General features: G+C 45.0%; 1 protein-coding gene across 1 annotated transcript in view; it reads left to right on the top strand.

Annotated features, from left to right (window-relative positions):
* The window catches only part of LOC144769376 (uncharacterized), a 155,728-nt gene that overhangs the window by 97,367 nt on the left and 36,830 nt on the right, over positions 1 to 21,531 (top strand). Inside the window, exons 12-15 of the mRNA XM_078653434.1 lie at positions 11,080 to 11,223; positions 11,834 to 11,977; positions 14,164 to 14,307; positions 14,910 to 15,053. Of these exons, the coding sequence (XP_078509560.1) occupies positions 11,080 to 11,223; positions 11,834 to 11,977; positions 14,164 to 14,307; positions 14,910 to 15,053 (576 nt within the window). The remainder of the gene's footprint in view (positions 1 to 11,079; positions 11,224 to 11,833; positions 11,978 to 14,163; positions 14,308 to 14,909; positions 15,054 to 21,531) is intronic.

Here is a 21,531-nt window from a genome sequence, read left to right as displayed (position 1 = left end):
AGCCTGAGGGGCAGCACCTGACATCCCGCCCTTCCCCTTCGTGTATTTGGCCACCCTTACACTCCCGCGGTGCGGGACGCACGCGGGCAGCGCCGGGCTAAGCCCGGGTCAAGGGCGGGACCGTCTGTGACCGTCCGGGGCCGAATGCGGCCGGGCTGGGCCACCCCCCTAGACTTCTCGGTTACTCCGCTACTGACTGGTATTTACCATGATTTGATCTTTCGTGGGTATATACCCTTACTGTTTTTATACTACGTAGCAGTCAAAGTTGACCCTCTAATGAATAGGCACCAGGCAGGGGGTTTCTCCCTATTTGGTGCTAATTATCATTGTGAATATTGTTTGCTTTTTAACAAATTTGTAGTATATTTTGTTCTTAAAGGAAATCTGTGCCCTAGCCGGGCTTTTTAATATCATCCTCTCCTTTTTATCTTCTCATTTATTTTTTTGTATTTTTTTTTTCTCTTCTGTTTTCAACTATCGTTGAACAACATGGGTAAAAGTAACAATGTGCCCATTTCACGTCCAGTGAATAGACAGTTAGCAGCCTCGAGCCAGTCCCTACCCACCCCTACTCCGATAGATAAAATGTTACAAAAAAACGATTGGAGTCGTCTCAACTGCAATTGAAAATACTGAGAGACGATTTTCACTCACTTCAGCGATCATTCCTCCCCAGCCTGAAGGGGATTCCCATGAAACTACAGTCAACCCCTTTGAATCCACTTCCCTTCTCATGTCCTTCTCAGAGCTACCCTGCGCATAACAGGTTCCAGAAGCTTCAGCTCCTGAAGTAGATCCCCCGCAATATCCCCCACCAATAGGCACAAAGGCCCCTAAACCTCGTCCTAAACGTAGGAAGACGAAACCCGCTCGCAAACCTGTGAATAACACAAACACAACACACATTCCTATACAGTTAGATCCCGGCCCTCACTCATCCCTCACTGGACCCCCACTGTGGGCAACACATTTATTAGCTCATTTACAGGCTCACATAGACCAGGTCATGTCTTCGCACTTTAAAACATTGACATCTAGGATAGATAGATTGGCATCCTCTATTAATCAAAAAAGTCTGGGGAAAGACCTGGTAGTTGACGCAGTGGGGAATACCGCTCCTAGAATAAGTCTTGGACCTACACCATCCACTCATCAGGACATCGGACGGGACGTTGGCCTTTTCCCTACAAATCATCCACAACCTTTGGCACCCGCAGATGTGAGGAAATCTCCCACACCAGCGGATACCACTGGTCTCAGCAGGAATACTACCCTGCCTCCTATTGTCCCAGGTGGGAATGTTCCGGGTGTGCAACCCCAATTGTCCTCCTCAGGGTATCAGCAGCCAACCGGGAGTAAACATAATTCTCTTCCCCTTCCTAAACGCAAACCCTCACCTCCATCCAAACACCTGGAAACCAATCACACGAAGCGGCCACCTTATCCCCAGCTCCCCCCAGAGGTGGCCCCATATGTTGTGGTGCTTACGGGTGTGCCACCATTGAATGACCCTAGGGATTAAATCTATCCCGAGCTTAAGAACAAGGTCATTCATTGGTTAAGTAGGCATCGACCCCTTATGGGCAGAGGACAGGGGGAGATTTTGTTTGCTCGCAGGGTTTACTGGCTGGGCATTAGAAGAAAAGATGTGGAGAGAGATTGCATCATCGTCAACTTCAGGGATCCTGTAACAGTGAAGTACTTGCTAAGGAGTAGTGGACCAGTTTCCCCAGGCTCTATTAATATCTGTCATCCTGGGTATTTTTACAGTCGGAACCAGGCCATGCCCACACTGGAACAACCCCTGGCCCCCCCATAGTAACATCTTCCCTGAGTTTACAATCCCAGTAGCTAATAGATTCAGGGCTTTGAGCAGTTTGAGCAGTGTGGATTGACTATCGCTAGGTGCCCTTAATGAAGTTCCATCCCCAGTGGCACCCTCTGAGGTCGGAGGCCAAAGCAAGGAAGCAGGGCCCCTAATTCAGGTGCCCAACTTAGGGAATGATGGACTGTTTCCACTACCCGACAACCATGTAGCCACTATGGATGGATGGGACTTGGACTCTCAATCACGGGCAATATCTACCCTCCCTGGCATAGTGTATCCTGCTGCGGCTCTCCCTGGATCACCGGCCTCTCGTTCCACTCTGATTGCCTCTTGGAATGTGGCCGGGTTGGGGACAAAGCTACAAAATCCTGAGTGGGGGGAGTTGGTGGATGGGTATGACCTCTGCTTATTTCAAGAGACCTGGTTGTCATCTGTCCCCGCGAGGGTTGGTTTTGTGTCATACTTTAGAGCAGCGTTCAGGGACCCAGGGGAAGACCCTCTGGAGGGCTGTGCATCTGGGTGGCAGTCCACCTGGGGTGCACAGTCAAGGTAATCTACACCAATTGTCAGGACATCCTGTGTATTACACTAACATTTAAGGGGGGTTTGGTTCTGGCAGTGATTAATATTTACCTACGTCCCTTTCCCCGACAACAAGGTCTATCTATTCTGGATGCCCTGGAGGCTCTCCTTTCTTTCTTTCCCCCTACGTACCATAAAATCATTGGGGCAGACTTCAACTGCCACTTTGAGCCTTTCTCGGGGATCCCCACAGTTACTTCTGAGGAGGATGAGATGTGGCACATCCCTGAATGTTCCACATATCCAGTAAACCGTCTGACGCCGTTGGCACTTGCTATTAATAAATGGCTCGTAGCTTTTTACCTAAGGGCCTGCAATGGCAAGCTCCTCCCAGATATACCAGGCATACACACCTATAACCGACTGGGGAAAAGCACGACAATTGATTATATTTTTACCAACGTGGAATTCTGGGCTCAATTAAAATCGTTCGCTGTATTGCCAAGAATCGACAGCGAACACAACTTATTGTCACTTGAGTTACTCAGCCACCTGGGGAACCTGATTACACAGGATGCAGCTGGGACTCCCACTAATCGGCATCTACTTTTAACAGGGGGAGGTAGGCGGGTCAAGTGGGAGAGGGTGGCTCAGGTACCGGATAAGTTGGCAGAAATTTACAACCAGGTAGCAGGGGCCTTAGTTGAGGTCAGTGACCTGAGGAATGGGATTTCTGGGCTTTCGTATCTCCCGGCCATCCAGTCCATCCACAATGTGCTCTTCACCTCCTTGGCTGACCTTTTTACTGCTCCTGAGCCCGGTAGGGGGAGACCTTACAAGAGAGAGAATTGGTATAATAAAACATTTAGGGAGGCAAAAGCAACCCTCATAAAGGAGGTGAAATCCGGAACCCAGTCGTCGAATAGAAACGCACGGCAAATTTATACTAGCATGACCCAAGCCGCCAAAGCGGAGTGGGAAGTCGACAGATGGGAAAAAATTAAAGCAGCCCTAGACGCCCGCGAGTTTAGGGCCTTCTGGAACCTGGTGCGGGGAGGCCCGGCCTCGGGACGCCTGCAGTTGTTCCCAACCTCTGTGAAGAGGTGTGGCTTGCACATTTCAAGCCCCTCTATTCTCTTGACCCTGAGCGACCCCTACTGAATCATTGGAATTAGATAGTCTGCCTGACCCAACCTGTGTTGAGGGCGGTGCCTCAGACAGTTATCCCTGCACGATTTTGGAAGTCAAGGCGGCTATAAGGAGTCTGATTCCGGGGAAGGCACCTGGCCTTGATAGGATCCCTGGGGACCTTTATCGGTCTGAACAAGGGGTGTGGGCACCTTATATTTGTACCTTCTGTAATGCCATTATGCAGGGTTTGGCCATCCCCCCTAGCTGGTTGGGAGCTGTAATCATACCCATCCATAAGAAGGCTTCTCCCTTGGACACGGCCAACTACCGCCCCATAAGCCTGATTGACGTCCTCCAGAAACTCTTTGCCCGAGCCCTCCTAACCAGGTTGCAGTGTTGGATGGACGACAATCACATCCTAACGTCCCTGCAGGCAGGGTTTCGGGCGGGGGTTTCTACGATCGACCAGCTGTTCAGGCTACAGCTTGTGTACTGGAGGACGGTCACTTTGGGAGCGGGTAGCCTGTATTTAATATTTGTGGACCTTCGATCAGCATTTGACCTGGTCCAGAGAGACAAGCTTTGGGCTATTCTAAAGGGGATGGGAGTGCCGGCCTATCTGTGTGACCTCTTTAAACGGATGCACAAGGACACGTACGCTAGGGTGAGGTACGGGAGGGAAGGCGCTCTTTTAACCTCATTTCCGGTGGAACGCGGAGTAAGGCAGGGGTGCGTTCTAGCACCCACGCTATTCTCCTTATTCCTCAACGGTTTGATCACCTTTCTCTTGGGAGCAAAAAATCTAGACTCCCCAATCCTAGCGGGACAGAAAATACCAGCATTAATGTTCGCCGATGATACCCTCCTATTGTCGAAATCATCGGGGGGCATTCAGCGCACATTGGAGGCCTTTGCCAGGTTCTGCAAGGAGAGGAACCTGGAAATCACTTTCACCAAAACCAAGTATATGGTGTTCAATTTGAAACGCCCCAATTGCTCTCATCCGTATTTGGATGGCTTGGCACTGGTTCATGTGTCGATCTGTGAGTACCTGGGGGTCACCTTAACTGATAGAATGGCTTGGGGACCGCAGATTGCTAAAGTCAACCTGAAGCTTGCCCAATCCTCGGGTGGCATTTTAAAAGTTTTTAATGAATCCCCTCTTAAACAGGTGGGACCTCCCGTTGAAGTATACAGAGCCCAGGCGAGAGGGGCGCACTTTATGGTGCGGACTTGTGGGGACTCGTAAGTGCGGCGCCCCTCTCCCTCACTGAAACAGTTTCATGAGGCGTATCCTGAGGTTACCCCAGAGTACACCCCTCATATCTCTAAGGTTGGACCTGGGTTTGGTTCCTAATCAGGACGTTGCCTCGAATCGTCCATTGTTATTCTGGAGACGACTCTGGGCCACCCCAGAATTGGAGAGCTATAGGGAGGACCTACGGGACCTGTTAGCTAGCAGGTGCGCTGGGAAAATACCCTGGCTAAGGCACATTCGGTGCATCTCCAAGGCCTTAGGTAGGGAGGACAATGGCCCTGAGGAGACCTGCGCCGCTTTACCCAGAAAAAGTCTGAGTAAAGCTCTGAGAGAGCTTGTCCTGGCCCTTTTAGTTTCATGTTCGTCCCAGGGTAGGTTGACTAACACTTTCCTGGAAATTAAGGCACTCCCTGTCTTTGAGAGATTCTTAGATGATATCCAGCCCCCCCTGGCCAGGAAACTGTATATCCAGTTCAGACATGGCTCACTCACTCTCATGGACGTTACAGAAAAGAGTTTAAAAGCCATATCCCCAGCGAGCACTTGTCCTGGATGTCGGGGAAGCAGAGAGACGGATCTGCATGTTCTGCTCTTCTGCCCCTCGTATTCTAGGCCTAGAGCAAAATGGATAATCCCTTTCTGCAAGTCCAGGGGTCTTAGAGATTTTAGGGAGACCTATAGAATCCTCAAAACCGACACTGCATTTATGACAGTACATGCAACATCCACATTTTTGTTGTCCGTGTGGTTCACTAGGTGTGCTATACTAAAAAAAGGCACTCCACACTAATTATCTTCCCTGGGCAATTGATGTAAAAATGGGGAGGTCCCCCTTGTGTTACTGCAACATGTTACAGCACCTATGGGACTTGTTATAGCATTTTCGAGATATTTATTCTTGCATCTCCCTTTTTTAACTTGGACATTTTGTATGGTGATCCTATGATGTATTTTAACGTTTTTTATAATGCATAACCATGTATAAATAAGCACTGTATGTAATATGCCTTTTTATGGTTTCCAACCGAAATAAAAGTGTTTGACTGACTGACTGACTGATAAGTCAACTTGCAGGGATCTGCCATTAGTCTGCATGAACATAGGCAATCTTGGGCCATACCTAGATCAAAGAACCTAGCCTACCTAACTGGAACAGGCCAATCTGGTTAACATGAACCAGTACAAGAGACAGTACAGGTCCCGAAACCACTGTAAAGGTGCAAGAGCCACAGACCTGCTGATCCCGAAAAAGCACAGTTTCTCCATGATCTCCCAACGGAAAGATGAAGAAGCCAGAAATGTCCAAAGAAACACCGTCATCATGAAAACCATTTAAATAGACCCTTTCAGACAGTTATACCAACAACTAATGAGTGAACCGACCATGAAGAATACACAGGAACCAATTGGCAGTAGAGCACCAGGACATCCAAAGGTAGGCTTGGGCAATGCCAAACCAAAGTGTACACCAGAGCTGGACACATCAGGGCAAAGTCAGGCAAGCATACCTTTAGACCCAAAGGGCTGATACAAGAGAAAATGAAGGCTATTCTAATATAGTGCTTGACAGTTATACATGGGAGGCAAACAGATCCTAACATTGAACCAACAAAGAGACCCTTAACAAGGCACAGGAATAAAGTGCTAGCAGGACACAAACAACAACCCACTGACCGAGAGGCAGATACTCAACCCAGATGCCCGATGTAGCTCTCTGAAATAAGAGGGAACAATTTCATGACACAGGGTAAGAAAAAAACATTAACATTAAAGTCGCCAGATGTTGCCAGGGTTGGCCCAGAACATGCTGAGCACAGAGAAACTTGAAAACAGTGAGGAGTTCAGGCCCAACCTAGTCTGGTCCCAAACTTGCAACCTACAGCCGGCAAGCCACACCTATCAGTTCAAAAGGCACAGAGAAGAGCATAACCCAGAACAATAAGTGGTAGCACTCATCTATAAAAACATCTCACCACTGCTGAGAGTGGCAGATACTCTCTCAAATAAACAAAAGAAGGGCAAGCACTCAGCGTCAAAAAGGACCTACTTAGGAAAACACAACAAGGGCACAGAGGGGAACCCACACAAGGCACTCATTCAGATGCAGTCAGCTGCTAAAGGAGCACCAGAGGCCCCAGGAATAATCCAACACTGAGCCACACTATCAATGCCCTTAGAGCCCAAGGGCACCATAGAAAATAACCAAGCCCCACAAATGCAAGGCCACCTAACTGAAGTCCTGGAAAATGTGGTGAGAATAAGACTGGCGCCAAAACAAAAAGACCACTGGCTAGCGGCACGCAACTAGGATGACAAACAATAGGCCCACCCTCAGAAACAACAAAGGCACTCAACAGATCCGAACACCAAAGTAGGGGGGGAACTATACTTCTCCAAGGTGTATAAGATACTGCACACATCGAGTAAACCTGCGCAAGACAAACAACACACAAGGAGTAATGGAATAGTCATAAAATAAGTATGAAGTGGAACTGGTGTATTAAATAGAAAATCTCTGCTACAAACAATATTACATTGCAAGTGTTATGATTACCTTGGCTTGACCTACAGGCCATACGAGCATTTGAGGATCCAATTAACCTGCCTAACACATGCATAGAAAAACCCGGAAACCTATATCCCATCTGACGATGCGCCTTCCATGCCCAAAAGAAGACAGTCTTCTACAGCCCCATCACCAGCCAGGATGCATGGCAGCAATAGTGTAAACAGTGCTACATGTCACAATGTAGGAGAATCATGAAAACCAGTATACGCCAATCCTCTCAAGCCAGGTTAATGTCTCAAATAAGAGCAAGCAACATCTGATGCCAGGATAGGCATCAGGGAAAATCGGGGTCATTATAGTGTCCACCTAAACTTCCACCTAAACAGTCTAGATTTGTATTTTTCTTCCCCCACTTCTCTCTAACTATATGCTACCCATCTCTTTCTCAAAGCCTCCATTTACTCTCCCCGTCATCTCTTGACCCTTTCCTCTCTTTCATGTCCATATCATGTCTTCACTTCTCTCTCATCTACGTAATCAGTTCTTTCTGACATCATACCTTCTGTTTATGTTTATGTTTGTTTATGTTTATTGGATTTGTAATGCGCAACAAATACCCGGAGGTGTCTCGGCGCAGAGGATTTATACAGTGACAGTGAATGAAGAATGGTACTATTGATCAAAGAGCCATGTTTTCAGCTGTTTTCGAAAAATACAAAGGGTAGGACTGGTCTTAATGGTAAGAGGGAGAGTATTCCACAGTCTCGCCGTGGCTACCAAAAAACGTCTGTCTCCCCAGGCAACTGTTCTGGTGCGAGGAAGAGGAAGAAGGTAGTTGGAAGCCGAACGGAGAGACCTCGTGGGAGTGTAGATCCTGAAGGCATTTATCAGAAATTGAGGGCCTGAATTGTGAATAGCTTTATACGCAATGCAGAGGGCCTTGAATTTTATTCGGCTCCTGACTCTGAGCCAGTGCAGTTGACGTATGGCCGCAGAAACAGATTGATGTTTGGGAATAGCAAGAAGTGCTCTCGCTGCTGCATTTTGGACTAATTGCAATTTGTCCACAACCTGTTGTTGGGCATTTATCAGGAGGGCATTGCAGTAGTCCAATTTTGAGAATATTAATGCAGTTATCAATGTTCTTCCAGCTGCCGGGGGTAGGTAGGGGAGAAGTTTTTTAATTTTCCTAAGGGTGAAGAAAGAGGATGAAGTCACTGTATTAACATGATGGATAAATGTTAATTTAGTGTCAAATATGACTCCAAGGTTCTTCACCTTGGCAACCGGTACGGGAGGAGGGCCAAAGTCAATGGGCCACCAAATGTCAGACCATACCGGAGACAGATTGCCAAAGGTCATAACCTCAGTTTTATTAGAATTTAGTTTTAGGCAGTTCATCATCATCCAGGAGCCTATGGCTAGCATAGCCTCCTGGAATCTAGATGCCACTGCCAACCCATTTTTGTGGACCGCCAACACCAGTTGGGTGTCGTCTGCGTAGGTGGTCAGATTCAGCCCATAAGTTTTAATGACCCTCGCCAAGTCCGACACGTAGATGTTGAAAAGTGTCGGACTTAGCGATGATCCCTGAGGCACTCCACAAGGTATTGAGGAAGTGGGCGAGTAGAACGAGCCTAGTTTCTGCCCCTTTTCTATCTCCTCCCTATTCCCTTTTGCTTGTTTTCTTATTTATCTTTCATCTTCCCTTTGCTCTTCTCTCGCCTTTTCCTCTCACTGCTTCCTATTACATTGACCTTTTTCCTGTCTTTCCTCTCTGTCCCCCATTTCTCCTTTATGCTCTCCACCTCCATAATTCATCTCATTCTATTTTTCTCCATGCCCTTTCCAGGTATGCCATCTCACTCAACATATCATATTGTCCCTTTATCTTTTTCACCCTATATTGCCTTTCTTTTCAACCCTCCTCTTTCTTGGCATCATTTTTCTTCTTCAAACCTTTTGTCATTTCTTCTACCATGCCTCTTCTTTCTTTCGACAAATGTTATCATTAATAACATGTTTCCCCATTTTTTGTCTTTCTGGCTCACCCTTTTTTCGTGAAACCTCCTGCCCCACAGAATAAACACAGAATGCAATTTCCAGTAAGGTACTGGTGAAGAAACTTATTGAAAAGTCCTGTTAAATAAACCGCAGGCGAAGCACATCACCCATGGCCCCCTAACACCCCTTGCTGCACCACGGATAGCTAGACCCCTGTACTGAGTGCAAGGCACACGTTGAGATATGTTGACTCGTGACTCAAGAGAGACAGTTTGGAAGAAGCCACATATGGCTTTCAAGACTAGTATTGATAGTTTTTAAAGAGGCTCTGCTTAGTTGACATTCCATCCAATTTTATGCTAGTCTGCGGTAGCAGTGTCTGGAAAGATAGTGTATGGTCCTCGGGGTTAGGCGGGCTAGGGATAGGTCAGGAGAGAGATCTCTGCACATATATTCTGGGCTACCAAAAATTTCTAGAATCTGTGGGGCCGAACCTAGTAGATCCCTCAAAGAGGGATACCCTAAATCTTAATGAAGGCGTGATCCCTTGAAGGTTTTTGTTGCCACTCTTCACATTAGATGTTTATGTATTAGGTTTAATGAATGCTCTACCTTGCTTTTAATACACATTTCGCCATTATTAGGAAAATGTGCTTCAAGATAATAAAGGATAGATGTTTAACATGAAAGGAGATGCTTAGGCGTCTGAGGAGCCTGCCTACAATTTGCCAGACTTTTGTAACAAATATCCAAGTGTCGTGAAGTGGCTGATTTCTCCTACACGGTTTGATTGTAAAGCAGAATAAACATCATTATCACAAACTCTGACTCCGTGTGATATTCCAAAATCCTAATGTTTTCAGAATCTGCACATTTTATATTTAGAATGCTGATATTATGAACTGAACCAGAAAAGAGCATGGCTTATGAAAAGTAATGAAAACTTCAGAAATGTTTGTGGCTTTGTCAAAAATCACAAAAGTTGTACATGGATTTGTGAGAGATTTTCCATCACCTACAGAAGAGAATCTTATACAAAACCCCAGTTTGTCTAATATTAACAAACTATTGAGAAAGATGAATGGAAAATATCACTTTAGTAGTATAGAAATGTCAATTCATATTAACTTAATATATTGGAATTGGACTGTTGAGCAGTTTAGGCACTATATGCCCAATATACTAAGAGACAGGTCCCATAAAGTGGTCTCAAACCATTGATACATACCACTGTGACTCGAGAAGTCGAGGAGACGCACCTTTCATGTCCCTCGGAATGGTTGGCAAACCCATTTTGCGAGTCAGAAAGGCTTTTCTGACTCACAAAATAGGTTTAGAAAATATGAAAAAAACATTTGTAGTCGTAAAACCTACAATTTTACAAATAGCCGGTTTTCAAATTGCAAAATGGCTTTTGTACATCTGGCCCTACGGTAGCCCTACACCAGTTGAACATATGCTTGTAACCGCTTGTGTTTTCCCTAGATAATTTAAGTGGAGTTAATGTGTGCCAAAAGATGCTGTACAGTTTTCTGCATCTGAACAATATCTTATTTGATAAAAGACTTATAAAAGTACAAAAGTGCATGGGCCGGTTTAGGATTGTGACGTAAAATAGTGGTAGTGGTGTAATGTGTATTACTAGAATGCAAAACAGAATGCATTATGTATCAAATGTACTGGTATTTCGTGGGTTGATTTGTATTGGTCTCTGAAATAAAAAATTCAAGAAAATGATGACTCGAAGGGATGGGTTAGCGGCATGGACTATGTGGGGCAAGGATATGTTGCCGTGACTGCGATATAACCATGGTTTTCTTTCAGGAGATGCTGAAGGGCATAAGACAGAGCGATAGGTCCCATTCTGTGCCCAAGGAGTTGGAAAGGAATCAGAGTGTGCAACACATTTCTAAGAGTAGTGCTTCGCGGGGCAGTGTGCGCTTCCCCCAGGAGATGGAGCCTGAGATTGTAAGTGGCAGAGATGGGGTCTGGTCTAGCATGACTGACCGCCATAATGATGCAGCACACTGTGGCACTTTGAGGATACTGAGCAACACCGCTGTCGGTGGGGAGGCTGCAGGACTGTGTGCTCTGAGTGACAGTGTGGTGCTTCTTGATGGAGTGAATGTTGTGGGGGTGCTGGATGTGGAGTGGGGGATGGTGTACGCGCTCTGATTGTGGGGAACGGTGCACGCCTGTTATCTGAGATTACTGCATAGGGGTTTGGTATGGCAGATGTGTATTCGAGTGTATCTGGGACGATGACTTACAGCGAATCATGCTCTATGGGACGGTATTGCAGTGGCGGCGCGAGAGCTCCTTATGTGGGCTTGGACATGTTGTATGTACCCTTGTATGAGGTGAGAGCTGCTTTTGGTGTGAGTGTGGGGGATAGTGTTGGAGAGCAGGTTGTGTTGGAGATCTGGCTGTGGTGGGTGGTGTAGAGTCACAGGCTGGTTGTGGATGGCGCTGTATTCGCAGTGCTGGCTGTAGGATATTTTACAGAAGGAAACATTTGATGAAGCTTATGTGAAGCCTGTCACCTCCCTTGTTTGATGGATAACTTTCTATTTTTCAGGAGATGCCTAGGAGTAGAAGGAGGAGCCCAGAACACCTGTCCGCGTCCAAAGATGGGGAAGGGGAGAGCAATTTGCATCACTTCTCACCATATAAAGCCATGAAAGGAAGTTTACGTTTCTCCCAGGACATGGAGCAGGCTGGTGTAAGGGAATAAGGCTGTGATGGGGCCAGGAAACAATGTGGTGCATTTCAGTGGCACCTAATAGCACTGTAACATGAGAATGCTGGTGGTGGATGATGGTATTCTGGCCCATGAATAGCAGTTTAGAAGAATTGGCAAGGATATGGTGTAATTGTCCTGGTTATTAGGAATAATGTAGCAATGCTGTATGAGTGGGATTGCGTTTAAATGCTTAGGTTTAAAATATCCCTAGAAATATTTGTAAAAGTGGATTTTCATTATACAGTAGAAACATTTGCAGACTCTTTGCTTCAGTAGCGCAGATGGCAGCCCTTGCTGAAGTGCAGCTAGGAAAAGCTGCAAGAGGTCGTTTTATAGTAACCAACAACTACGACTCACATCATGAAGGCAACTTGTGTGTCTTTTCCAGCATCACTTTTCTTCACTGCTCCCCATGGTGCACTAACGAAGGAGAGCCGAATCTTGACTCCTTTACTCCAGGCTTCTTTAATTGTGATTTTCAATCAACCATAAAACACAATATAAAATACACTGCAGGGAAATATACTTTAGTTAGATCTTCAAAGCAATACGTATTTTATAACGCTAACGCATCACTTGAATTGTCTGCAGTTAACAGTATCCCTGCAGACCCTCATAAAACTTAGCAACCAAGGAAATTCTTTGCCCCAAAATTACCCCTAGGTTTGTCCTAGTCTTCTCTGATGCTAACAGGACCTTCCCCGTGCACTGACAGATTAGATGTTAATGTGACATTGTTACCTTGAATAACGTAGGCTCAAAAGATGCAAACTAGGAGCCAGATTCACCTTGTCAAATAATGCCTAACCCTTGATAAAGCTCAGCGTGTGGCTCATAATGCCCAGTCCAATACTGGTCAATAGATTGCTCTCGAAGATATTAATCACCCTAGAGAGGTAGCTACTAGGGCATGGAAAGATTTTCAGTGCAAAGAATTCCACCTCCTTTTGTCGTCCTGCTCTATTCTAATGCTATATATTATTGGCAATGCCAGTAGGACTCACCATTAGAAGGTATGTGCCAATGTCTTCGCTTTGTTCTTGCTTTTTATTTATGTTTTTACAAGGTCCTGGCAGCTGCAAAAACATAATGGGATGCTTGCTGTCCTTTACCTTTCTGACATGGTAGTCAGCCATGTTGGAACAGTAAGGGGAAAAGAAAACCTAATTCGCTAACGCCGTATCACATCTGTATGTAAGACCTAAAAGTGGTCAAAACTAACGTTGTACAAGTCTCTGAATGCAGGCCGGCCATAGGCTACAACCTGAGTGAACGAGCAGTGATGCCTAAGATTTTATCTACTTAATTAAACACAGGAAAAATGGAACAAAGAGCAGTGTCTCCTCCTAATCCAGCAATGAGGTCTCGTCATAATGAAGAATGATCATGAACAACTGAACTCTACAAAACAACCCAGTAACATATTCTCTTCAACCTAAAAATGGGTTGAATTTACAGAACCCCACACCCCTGTACCATGACCTACTAGATAATACATTTAGCTATACATATTTTTAGAATATGCATCAAAATCAATTGTTTGGTTCCAAACCCTGTAGCATATCTTAAAATATTCCCTGGGACCAGGGTAAAATGTGTTTGTCTGAGCTTCCACTAACTCAGATGTGTTTCTGTGTGTTGCATACAATTGATTAATGTGTCAAAGTTAAGTAAATACATGCTCTTATGCTCTTTAAGCCTTGCAGGCTTTCACACTATTGCATCTCCACATCTGCAGTGGGTGCAGTGGTAACCCGTGCTCCTGCTCTGACTTACCAACTCTGTTAGTCGGAGATGTTCCGCACTCTTCAGAAGGTGGGAGTTGTTGTTCCTGTCGCTGGGTGTGAGCGGTCTCTATACGGCAAACTTTGCCACATGATCGGAAGTGTCTTCAACTTCTTAGATGTCAGCCCTTGGTGTAGGTCACAAGGCCTGTTGTATTCTTGCCAGTTCTGAGTCTACACCAAGAACTTCCTGAAGAGGTCATTCTCTGAGGGGTCCAATGGATCAGTAGGAGCAGCGGCTGGATAAGTAGTGTAGGGCAAGTGGTAGTTGGGTGTAGTGTAAAAGCAATGCATGTGGGAGAATGTGCCTGAGCAAGGTTTTTTGATGGCTGGCACAGTGGCACATAAGCCCTAATTGACATTTGTCCTTACATTTTGCAGGATAGCCAGAGGGGCAGAAAACAGGGTCCACAACACAAGTTCCAATCTAAGCTCAATGACCGAGAAAGCGAGCAGGACATGTTTCACATGCCAAAGACTAAAACTACCCAGGAAAGTGGACATGCATTTCAGAAAACAGAGCAGGTGAGTACAAAAGGCTGAGACAGTGATATTGTCAATTGAAGAGTGCTGGCTGTAGAGTGTGGTGCCGAAGTTTAGCTTTGGCAAATGGCATAACAAACTTTGCTCAGTGCTAAGATATAAGAGCGATTGCAGAGGCAGATGGTAAGGCAGCACTGTGTGTCGGGGGAGGTATGTCAAAGTATTTTTAGCAAAAAAATCATGTGACAGAAATAGTGTGTCCTAAATATCGCCTACAAAACATTGCTTGGTTGGAGACCTCAAATGGGGCCAATATGTTTGTAAACAATACTTAAGGCTTCATGTTTCTGTCAAAAGATATTTTGGTTACAATACTCTAGTACTGTACCCTGTGGGGATAGTGTAGCACTGCTGACTTTGAGTTGTTGGGTGGTAGTAGTAATGTGTTTTGGGTTGGTGAAGAACAGCTGGTTCTTGGGATAGTCTAGGACCCCTTCCTGTGAGAGATAGTGAGAAGGACAGGCTATTGAGGGTGTTGTAGGAGCTGTGGTTGTTCAGGATGCTGTTGCAGTGGTGACTTTAGGCAATTGTGTAGGTGCATTTACTGATGGGTGTGTGAGGTATATATTCCTTGTATCTTGCAGGATATCATAAGGAACAGAAGGCAGAGCCCACAACACAGGTCTCAAGGCGAAGATCTGAGTAGAGAGCAGAACTTGCGCCCCTCATCACCACAGAAAGCTACACGAGGAAGTTCACTTTTCACCCAGGGAGTGGAGCAGGACATTGTAAGTGAACAAAATTGTGGTGGGCAAAGGAAGCTATTTACTCCTGCTTAATGGTCCCTTGTGATGATACAGCAAACAATGCCACTGTTATTGAGGCGAGCTGGTTCTCCCTCTTGTGATCTTTACTGAATTCATAAAACTAAATTCTCCAGCCAAAGTGTACTTCAACAAGATATATATTTTCTTATCAATCATTATTTGATCCCTTTATAAAAGGAAAAAAAGAAAATAATTGATGACCATTGATCTCTTTAACCAGAGACATATATTATTGAAGTTGAAAGGAACACTGCACCTTTATGGTAGTAAGCAGTCCTGCTATGCGACAATGACTTGTGCTTGCTTCATTTCATTTGAACCAGAAGACTGCTGATCTTATTGACTATTGCCAGCCCTAAGATTGAATTGAAGAGGCAGCAGATAAGCAGTAGGATGGCAACCTGATTCAGGACTGATACATTTAGCCAAGGTTTGCTTAGGAGACTTGCACCACTTAGCCATCCACACTGGAGTCCCAGTCTAGAAAGTAGTGTCTAGTACGCAGAGAAGTAGATATCAGGATGAATGCTTTGCTGTAACTGAAATGGCCACATTTCGTGACAAAGCTGAAGTGACTATTTTTCCCTTTATAGAAATTAGCTTGATTTGCCCTGGAAATGGCTTGTTAACTTCCTGGCGGAATAACCATCTCACAAAATAGCCAGACCTGTACTGCGTTTCCCAAGGGATCTCTCTCTGGATTTATGACCACCCTTTCAGCAGTGTCTCTCTATTAAACTTCTCCTTCTGATTGTTGGGTAAAGATGGGACATTATTTCCCAGGGCTGTCTGGACTTGTTTGCTGATCCAATTTCCTACAGGGGACTTCATTGACCTGGAGCTTTGCTAGCCTATTCCAACTTTCGGTGTAGGTCTGGGAATCACTGGCCTGTAGAGTATTTAAATCACTTCCTTTTGCTACGGGCTCTCATCTTGCGTTTAGTATTTGTGATGACCCTTTTTTAGAACAATATTTGTCTCAATCAGCTACCATCGTATGGCCAAAGGACAGCGAGTTCTCTCCCCAAATATGGGAATAAGCATGTCTGGATGCCAAATAAGCCACCACATGGTACACTTACAGAGTCGAAATCTCTTTATGCTGAGGCGGGTGGTCACCCAAGGACCTCTCTTGGGGTCCTATGCAACTGGTCAACCCATTTGGTGAGTTGTGGAACCCCTGTACCATCAGTATCCCTAAGGGAAAGGTGGACTGAGCATGTGTGTGGCGGGGGCAGATCATTTCAGGGCCTTCGGTGGAGACTCTTGTGCCAGTTTGTCATCTACAACAATCTTCCTGGGCCAGTACATTAAATAAATGCCACCTCTCCAAGAATGCCAGAGGATAAACAGAACAAGGGTGTTCTCTGTAGCTACTAGGGTATGGGCTTTTGGTGTACCTCCATTACCTTAAACAGGGATCATGATCTGGGAACCTCACAAGATCTTCAACAAGTCCCGTGAAAGAATAGGAGGAAATGTATGTCTTGGTTGTTCAAAGAGTGTTGTTCTGTGGAAGATGTTTAGTCACAGAAAGAAGATGATTGAGGCCACAGTGTGTGAGACTGGTCTCATCTCCAAATGCTGCTAGATGTATGTACCCCCAGGAGACAAAGAGGATTTCATTAGTGTTTACATAGTGTTTAGTTTGAGTTTTTCTGGCTGGTGATGTTTAATAAGATGTGGCCAAAGTTCCAAGGCTGTCACAAGCCTCATAAACATGGTCAGCCCCAGGTGGGCAGCTTAATATTGATTAAGGAGGATTGATGAGATTGTCTTACAGTTAATAAAGAACTCACACATTCTCATGAATTTGTATTTAATCAATTTATACATTATGCGATGTTATTATTTTATTGTATACTCTTGATATTGTCTTGTAACTAAAATATAAGTTGACATGGTGAGATTTTTGAGTAATCTTTTGTAATGGAATAGCTTCTGTCTGTAGCGATTCTGCAGAGAAGGAATGAAAGTCATAAAGTGGCTATCCTGGTACAGATTCCTAAACGTTTTCCACCAATGGTTTCCTTGCTGATAGGTAAAATTATAATCTATGGCAAATTCTTATTTCTCCTATAATATACCATACTCAAAGAAGCAGAAGCAGCTGGGACCTAGGTTGTGTTGAAGATGTGAGATGTTGCCTTTGTTGTTTTGTCAGCTTCCTGTCCATGGCTTTATTTTGTATCTTCTGAGACATTGAGTTGCTTCTTCCTGTAGTAAAACGGAGCTTTCTTCAGGGCTACAGACTTCTTCTCTTCACCAGGGCAATTGGTAACCATACTAGCGCTACCATTAGAGTGGCTTTACAACATCTACACTACTTCATTGTGTTTATGTGCTTTGGTATTGTCAATCAAGGTACGCACTGTGCAATTCCCGCACTTGAAAAGTCCCAACACAGAAGGAGACCCCAGACAGAGGAGTCTATTAGCTTGATGTTACCAGTATGATCCAACGGCTTTTAATGTTGCTTCCTCACCTAGAGGTGCTCAAAGGGTATTTGAGTCAAAGATCCATGTGCCTAAAAGATTTCTATATTTTCTATCACCTTCATTGTTCTGTTGGTTTGTGGCTAAAGGTGATAACACAATTTTTTTTATTCTCCGTTGGTTTCACAGTAGTGAATTCTCCCCGTGGGTGACACCATGCTTTTTTATTCACATGTCTAATCTGTTTTCTGGCCCTACGTTTGGTACTCAAGACTTCTGCCTCCTTGAAGTAATGAACAGTGCGGGTCGGATTCTCAAAGGTAACTTACACTTTTGAGTAAGTTTACACTTTTGCATCATTTCACTACTTTTCAGTATTCTCAAACTGTAAATGTATAGCATTTTACACTTTTGTAGTAACTTACACTTTTGTAGTAAGTCCAGCACTACACATGCCAACCACTAGGACAGGTATCATCCTTCCATAGAAAATAATGGATGTAGGGACTTAATACAAAAGTGTAGGTTACTACAAAAGCGTAAATTACTGCAAAAGTGCAGTTTATCTACACTGAAAAGTAGTAAAATTAAAAAGGTAAGTTTCTATAAAAGTGCAGTTTGTGAATAGCACGTTGTGGTACTAATGCAGTACTACAAAATGTACTTCAAAGTGCAGTTTGTGAATCAGGCTCTGGGTTTACAACTGTACCACAACTTGAGGAACTGGCCAAATAGTAGGCCATCTTTAGGGCTCTGGGTGATGCCTGTCATATTGTAACAGGGGGTTAGGTTCAGTTGATTTTCCTAAAAGAGATCTACAACTAGAACGATCAACTAATTTAACTATCAGATACAAGTAATTCATTGCCTTGTTGTTATAGCTATGTGTGGATCTAAAGTCTAAACTAGTTTCCTTCAACCAGCACATGACATTCTGAAGCTCTGCAATGTTATTTCTGAAAGGTTTGACTAGTAGCGACAAAGAGATATGAAGTTTCAGAAGATACTGTCTCATTATCAGAATATGGTCTAACATGTATATCATGTCATAAATATCATTCACAAAAATATTACCCCATTGGAGTTAATGAAGGAGAATGCGACCAATGGGACGATATTTTTGTATAAAAACACAATATTTATGTCAGTAGATATTTCTGATGACTTTTTGACATCCAACCTTTACCACAGGATCAACCAACAGCTAAGCAAAGACCCGTCTGTCTCTTGTGAATGGGCAGAACGGTTGGCAAACACAAAAAGATCAGGGCTAGAATTAAACAAGTAATATATATGTCTGACCACTTATTGTATGACGTGAAACAGCCATTATATAGCATGCGTTACAACACATGCATTTACAACAACCGCGTTGTTACTTCGCAGTACATTACAACGCAAGTCGTTCCATTGACTAGCTATAGGGGGCATGCTAACCTAAGGAATAGTATAATTTTCTATTCCAACACCTTCCTTACTGTTGCGCACACTGGAGTTGGAATAATAAATTATACTATCCCTAAATCCAGCGCGCCCCCTACAGCAAGTCCATCTAACGAATTGCTTTGTAATGTACTGCGATGTAAGGTGCTATATTCGCTTGTGACTGCTGTCTGACCCGTGCACCATTTTTTGTATGTAGACTCTGTTGGTGTGAAACAGCCCTACGTCCAAGGAGTGCAAGTCTTTTGGAGCCCCTTTTTGTTCTCGCGCTGTGAGCGCGCTGTGTGCCTGGACCTTGGTCCCCCTCGCTGCCGCCTGTATTCAAACTCAAAGCGGCCGCCGAGTGGGGACTTCAATTCCCAGAAACCCTGGTGACTCTTGCCCCGCCCACCCACGCCCACTTCTGCGCCCGGAGGCGCTAAAAACAACGTCACTTCCGTAGTGAAGCGGGAGACTCTGTTGGTGTGAAGCAGCCCTACGTCCAAGGAGTGCAAGTCTTTTGGAGCCCCTTTTTGTTCTCGCACTGTGAGCGCGCTGTGTGCCTGGATCTTGGTCCCCCTCGCTGCCACCTGTATTCAAACTCAAAGCGGCCGCCGAGTGGGGGGACTTCAATTCCCAGAAACCCTGGTGACTCATGCCCCGCCCACCCACGCCCACTTCCACGCCCGGAGGCGCTAAAAAAACGTCGCTTCCGTAGTGAAGCGGGAGACTCTGTTGGTGTGAAACAGACCTACGTCCAATGAGTGCAAGTCTTTTGGAGTCCCTTTTTGTTCTCGCGCTGTGAGCACGCTGTGTGCCTGGATCTTGGTCCCCCTCGCTGCCGCATGTATTCAAACTCAAAGCGGCCGCCGAGTGGGGGGACCTCAATTCCCAGAAACCCTGGTGACTCTTGCCCCGCCCACCCACGCCCACTTCCGCGCCCGGAGGCGCTAAAAACAACGTCGCTTGCGCGCGGGATTAGCCGGGTTAAACCCGGGCAAAGGGCGGGCCGTCTGTGGCCGTCCTGGGCCGGCCAAGGCTGGGCTGGGCCACCCATCTTTTGCTCTGGTTATCTATTTGTACCCTCGAGTAAGATTATATATTCTCTTGTGTATTGTATGCCTAGAAAGTAGGGTATTTGTTCATTTGTTAACTTGGCCTATAAATTTAGCTGTAGTTACACCATTCAATATGAACACCTGGTTAAAAACTGGAAGGACATCCTTGGTGGGTGAGTCGGTGAGAGGGACCCTAGACCAGTTCATCACTAGGGCCACTTCAGTTTTAGAATGCAAAATCACGATCACGGAGCGGCGCTTGTCCTCTGAACTGTTAAATAAACGCTCATCATTGGGCCACATTCAGTTAGTAACTACCCCAACTAATCATGTCACTGGTATAGATCGAACAAGTGACATTGGTATCCCCCCACAGTTACAAGACCTAACAGAGTCACAAGTCCATAGTAGGGAAACGAACCTCACAAATATTACCATAGGATCCCAAACTGATACCTCCATTGAGGAGCAAACATTAGCGACATCTAGCAAGTCTCCTAAGAAGAAGTCCATGGTAAAAATTTCTGGCCCGGTCCCTCCAACAAAAAGAAAACGTGGTAGGAATAAACAAAAATGAAGTCGAGCAAAAACTTCCAAATTAACTAGAAGTCCTAACGAAAATATTGGTCCTATAAATAGCACAACTGATAAAGATCATTTAACTGTACATTCTCATCAAGATCTTAAGGCCAATATAGAGCAACTGGTCAAATCCCTATTGCTACCACTTATTGAGAGGGTTAGAAGAATGGCGGAGCAATTGGGGTCCATCCAAGAAATTAGTATTACCAACACAAACTTACTTAAGGAACTGTCAGTAAATAGGCCTGACATTATTCCACTTGTCCCAACAACAGTACCGAAACTAACCAAACCTGTAAATAGCGCAGAATCTTTGTCTTCTGCGCACGGTAGTCTTCAAGCAAAACAGGCTACGAGGGCAGTTTCTGAATCTATAAAGCCCAGGGAAGGGAGAGATAAAGGGCAAGGGAGAGGCAAAGGGCAAGGTAATAATTACAGGCATGAACAAGGACATGACGCAGGAAGATTATATCAGGATATAAATTTAAAAGGACTAACACATCACATAGATCTACCACCGGAGGCAGTACCATACGTTATCGTCCTCACAGGGGTTCCAGAGTTAACAGAGGGGAAATTTGAAGCCTACCAGAATCTTAAGAACAAGGTAGTGCATTGGTTACGATTGAACAGGCCATTACCTTTTAACATAAATGGCGAAATCCTACATGTTAGAAGATGTGGATGGGTGGGCCAAAGACCAAAGGATTTATATGGGGACATTATTATTATTAACTTCAAGGACTATAGGGCGACAAATTATATCAGAGATTGGTATCCAGAGGGATACGAGGGTGGCATATCCACCCGAGATCTCAGTTACTTTTATCCAAGGGCTATAGTAGATAAGCCTCCGAGACCAAGATATTTGAATGCCAGGTCTGCGGCGGCCCCCAGGGTAAACATTGCCACCTCAAATCGCTTTGCCCCACTTTCCAGTCT

Source organism: Lissotriton helveticus, chromosome 1_1, assembly GCF_964261635.1.
Source record: "Lissotriton helveticus chromosome 1_1, aLisHel1.1, whole genome shotgun sequence".
Taxonomy (NCBI): domain Eukaryota; kingdom Metazoa; phylum Chordata; class Amphibia; order Caudata; family Salamandridae; genus Lissotriton; species Lissotriton helveticus.
This window is presented reverse-complemented; position numbering and strand designations above follow the sequence as displayed.